The sequence below is a fragment of the Penaeus vannamei genome, chromosome 37, assembly GCF_042767895.1.
Source record: "Penaeus vannamei isolate JL-2024 chromosome 37, ASM4276789v1, whole genome shotgun sequence".
Taxonomy (NCBI): Eukaryota; Metazoa; Arthropoda; class Malacostraca; order Decapoda; family Penaeidae; genus Penaeus; species Penaeus vannamei.
In genome coordinates, this window is record NC_091585.1 from 10,603,694 (window position 1) to 10,608,693 (window position 5,000).

Genomic DNA, 5,000 nt, shown 5'->3' on the forward strand with positions numbered 1-5,000 from the left:
TGTTAAATTACCTGAGATAAATTCGTCGTGTGATTTTAATAATTATAATGATAATGATAATATTGGTAATTGTACATCTAATACTACTACTGCTAATGATTAAATAACAATGATAATAATAATAGTAATGATAATAATAATATTAATAACAATGATGATAATGATGATACAAAACGATAATAGTAGTAATAAAATATTATTAATGATAACAATAATAATGATGAAAATAATGAAAAATAAACATAATATGAATAATGATAATAACGATAATGATAATAGTAATAACAATAATTATAATGATTATAATGGTAATAATAATGATGATGATATTAATAACAATAATGATAATAATAATGACAGCTGTTAAGATTACAGTAGCTTTAACAATCTCAAGAATATTGTTAACTAAAGATGAAAAATATATAACATACACTGAATATATTAATAACATTAATAAAAACAGTATTCATTTAATAAAAAGGATTATGATAAAGAGGATAAAAGTATTTATAAAGATGATAATGATAATAATCTACTAATACCTATGCTGATGATAAAGGCAGAAATAGGAATGATATGATAATGATGATAATAATAATAACCTTAAAACTGATAATAAAAAAAAGTAATTATGATTATAATGGCGGCAGTTGTAATGATAATGATAAAAGGGATAATATAAATTATGATAATGATAAAAGGGATAATATAAATTATGATAATGATAATGATAATGATAATGATGATAGAAATAATGTTTACAGTAATGATGATGATGATGCACTTTATAATGATGATAACTGATATAATACTAATGGTGATAATAATAAGGATGACAGTGATGATGATAATGAGGATAATGATAAGGATAGTATTAATGATGATGTTAATAATAATCATGATAATAATAATAATGATAATAATACTGATAATAATGATAATGATAATGACAATAATAATAATAATGATAATAATAATAATCATAATAGCAATGGTAATAATAATAATAATGATGATGATAATGATAATAATTATGATTATAATAATAATGATAATAATAATGATTATAATAATGATGATAGTAATAATAATTATTATCATCATTATTAATATCATTATTGTTATCATCATTCTAATAACAATGATGATAATGATAATAGTAATGATACTGATCATCATTATCAAAAACAGCAACAGCATACAATGATTATGATAATGATAATGAGGGTAATCAGGATAAAGATAATGATGGTAATAAAGATGATGACGATAATATGAATGATAAAATTATAATAATGATAATAGTATTAACAATAATGATAATAATGATAATAATAACGATGATAATAACGATCATAAATTACTCGAAATAACCAAATCAAGTGTCATGTACAAATCATGGTAACGCAGAATGACACTTGGCACATCTAATCTATAACTGCATTCACTTCTGCTTCTTCCTCCAGACACGAACAGACAAAAGACAGTCAGGCCTTTCATAAGCGCCGCGAAAAGGTTTTTGAATGTCTTAAAAGGTATTCAGTCCTCCAGTCGGTGTAAAGTAACTTCATTATTTGTCTTTTTTTGGCCTTTGTTGCGTGCATTTAGTTTTCTTGGCATTCATTAAAGTTATATTATAGTACATCTGGTAGAAGTATGTCAAGGTGTCATGTATGAAGTATGATAATGTAGGAAGACTACACATGTAATCTATAACTGTAGCTACTTCTTCATTTTCCTTCAAATGCGAATTGACAAAAGAGTCAGGCATTTAATTTTAAAAGACGTTGAGACCGACAGTCTTTGTACAGCAGTTTATCTTCGATTCATTTTCATGTGTATATATATTTTTTCCCTTAATCGCCCTTTCTGAGAAATTAAAATGATATTTGCAAATGAACTATATCAAGGTGTCATGTACAACTCATGATGATGGAGAGAGGCGCTTCACACGTCTGACATGCAATTGCATTTGCTTCTTCATCCTCCATTCAAGACGAAGAGACAAAAGGTAGACATGTTTTTAGTCTGCCATTCACAAAGAGGTTTTGATTGTGTCTTAAAAGGTGTTCAGTCCTTCAGTCTTAGTAAACTAATATCACTGTTTGTCTTCTATTCATTTTTGTTTCATGTATTCCTTTTCCTGGTTTGATTTTTTTCAGATTTTTGTTTTTGTTTTGATTCATGAAATATCGTGGAGTCAGATACTATTGATCAGATGCCGCCACTGTTACCACCTGAATGACCAGCTCTTACCTCCATTCATATAATATTCTCGTACGCTTCGCCGTGCGTATCTCTTTGCACAGCATTTATACAATTATATAACTCTCCTCCTTTTCAATTCTTTGATTATACGCCAATTCGAAATCAAAACAAGAATGCATCCCAGAACCAAACGTTTTTACACGTTATCCAGTTTCTCTTTCCAACAGATGTCTCGGAATCTCGCTCTACAGCTGGCGGCGATCTTGGCAATGGCGACCAACGCGACGGCGATTTCACGGACGACGAGATTTGTCCAAATGGGGAATACCTCCGCTCATGGAGACGTCCTCTCCGTCGTGAGGGTGAATATCTTGCGAAATAGAAAAAAACATAGGGATTGGATTGGTGGAGAGAGAGGAGAGAGGAGAGGGAGAGGGAGAAAGAGAAGGACAGGGATAGGGAGAGGGAGAAGGACAGGGATAGGGAGAGGGAAAGGGAGAGGGAGAGGGAAAGGGAGAGGGAGAGGGAGAGGGAGGAGAAGAAGGAAGGGGAGAGGGAGAGGGATAAGGAGGGGGAGAGGGAGGGGGAGAAGGAGAGGAAGAGGAAGAGGAACAGGAACAGGAAGAAGGAGAGGTAGAGGGAAAGGGAGGGGGAGAGGGAGAAGAAGGATAAGGAAAGGGCGAGGAAGAGGGAGACATAGATAAATAGATAGATTGATAGTTATATGAATAGATACATAAATAGATATATAGATAGCTATAAATAGGTATATATACAGACATAGCTAGTTGGAGAGAAAAAAAGGAGAAATAGGAGCATAGAGATGGACCAACCAACAAACAAAACGAAAGAGAAGGAACGGGAGAAGACCATATTCCAGACAGCTGATGCATTCCTCAGGTCGGGAGCAACGTGCAGTGTGGGTCGACCTGTTCTCGGCCTTCTTGTGTGGGCTACTTCCTTGAGGTCATGGAAGACGGTCTCCTGTGCACCGCCTTCTCCTCGGTTGCCAACTTGACCGACCATAACGGCACAAATTTCTACTGTGCAGGTGATTTGTATAATGCATTGGTGTATTTGTTTAAAGGCACAGGTACCTGACCACATACAGTGCATGCGAAAAAAATAAAGGAAAGATAGATGGGTAAATCTAATTAGGTTTGTGTGTGTGTGTGTGTGTGTGTGTGTGTGTGTGTGTTGTGTGTGTGTGTGTGTGTGTGTGTGTGTGTGTGTTTGAGTGAGTGTGTATGCGTGCGTGCGTGAGAGTGTGTGTTTATTACTTTCAAAATAAGATTTGATTAGTCATGGAACATGTTTAGATAATGATAAGGCATTCATTGTCACTAGAAAATCTACTAGCTGATGACAAAAATCATCAAAAAGCCACTTGGCAAGCTAACTTCTTAAAACCGGTAAAATGTACCAGGCATCTAAATCATCATGCATATCGGAAAGACTCAAGAAGGAGTTCTGATTTAATGAGAAAAGGGAAGGACCGAGCAGATCATAAGAGCGATTTGTGGTGAAAGGTAAAAGCAATAAAATCCGAACTGTCTGCCTGCCTAGACTGCTACGGGAAGGGCGAGAGGTGCAGCAGCGACGACCAGTGCACGACCCTGACCGAATGTTCTCGCTGCGACCCCGACTCCCTCACCTGCCAGTGCCAGTCGTGGTGCCAGGACGAGGGACTAAAATGCGTGCCCCGTAAGTGCCTCTCGCGCTCATGGTACAGTCCTTAGTTGTGTCAAGGTTATAGCTTCCTTGGTTATGTTGGGGTTATTCTGTCAAAAGTGTCTCAGGTTATGGTTTTCTTGTTCATGTCGCGTTCACTATGTACCTTGTTTAATGTACCTCCATTATTTGTTTGCTGATTATATATACAACTTGTTTATTATATTCAGTTTATTGATTTGTTTGTCATCTCTAATCAACTCTCAATGATTTTGATCAAGGGTTTTCAAACTCTTTAACGTGGGCGATTTATGGGTAATAAATAGGCAGTTGTTCATTATTGCTTATGATCTCTTTAATGTATTCCAAAGTGGGCGACGACAAAAAAGTGACACGTTTTTACCTCACATACTTGGGCATTCATTTCCATTGAAGAAGAACGCGACGCTCAGATGGTCTAGGACAGAGGAGATAAGCGCCGCTCTCTCGTTCCTCCCGCCAGGACCCGTGGCCATCGGCGGGGCGTGCCAGCTGGACGAGCAGTGCCTCGCGCTCGTCGAGAACGCGCACTGCAGCGGAGGCGTCTGCGCCTGCGCGCCCGACTTCATCCAGGAGGGCCTCTTGTGCAGATTCGGTGAGCTGGGATATGGGGCTCGTCTTGGGATGGAAGTGGCCGTGCGGGGGAATGATGATAACACACACACACATACATATATGTATATATCTATATCTATCTATCTATATTATGTATATGTACATATATATATTCATATATGTGTACATATATATATATATATACATATATATATATACATACATACATACATATATATATATGTATATATACATACATATGAATGTATATATATATATATATATATATATATATATATATATATATATATATATAAGAACATATATATTCATATATATATATTTATATATATATATATATATATATATATATATATATATATATATATATACACATGTGTGTATATATATATATATATATATATATATATATATATATATATATATATATATATATATATATATATATATATATATATATATACACATGGGTAGGGTGCTTTACGCTCAGGGTGATGTGAAGCGAT

At 34.5% G+C, this 5,000-nt stretch overlaps 1 protein-coding gene across 1 annotated transcript in view; it reads left to right on the forward strand.

The window, feature by feature from the left end:
• LOC138859694 (uncharacterized) overlaps window positions 1–5,000 on the forward strand; it is a 19,626-nt gene that overhangs the window by 6,151 nt on the left and 8,475 nt on the right. Inside the window, exons 2-5 of the mRNA XM_070115526.1 lie at window positions 2,436–2,570; window positions 3,109–3,259; window positions 3,775–3,912; window positions 4,382–4,513. Coding sequence (XP_069971627.1) covers window positions 2,436–2,570; window positions 3,109–3,259; window positions 3,775–3,912; window positions 4,382–4,513 — 556 coding nt within the window. The remainder of the gene's footprint in view (window positions 1–2,435; window positions 2,571–3,108; window positions 3,260–3,774; window positions 3,913–4,381; window positions 4,514–5,000) is intronic.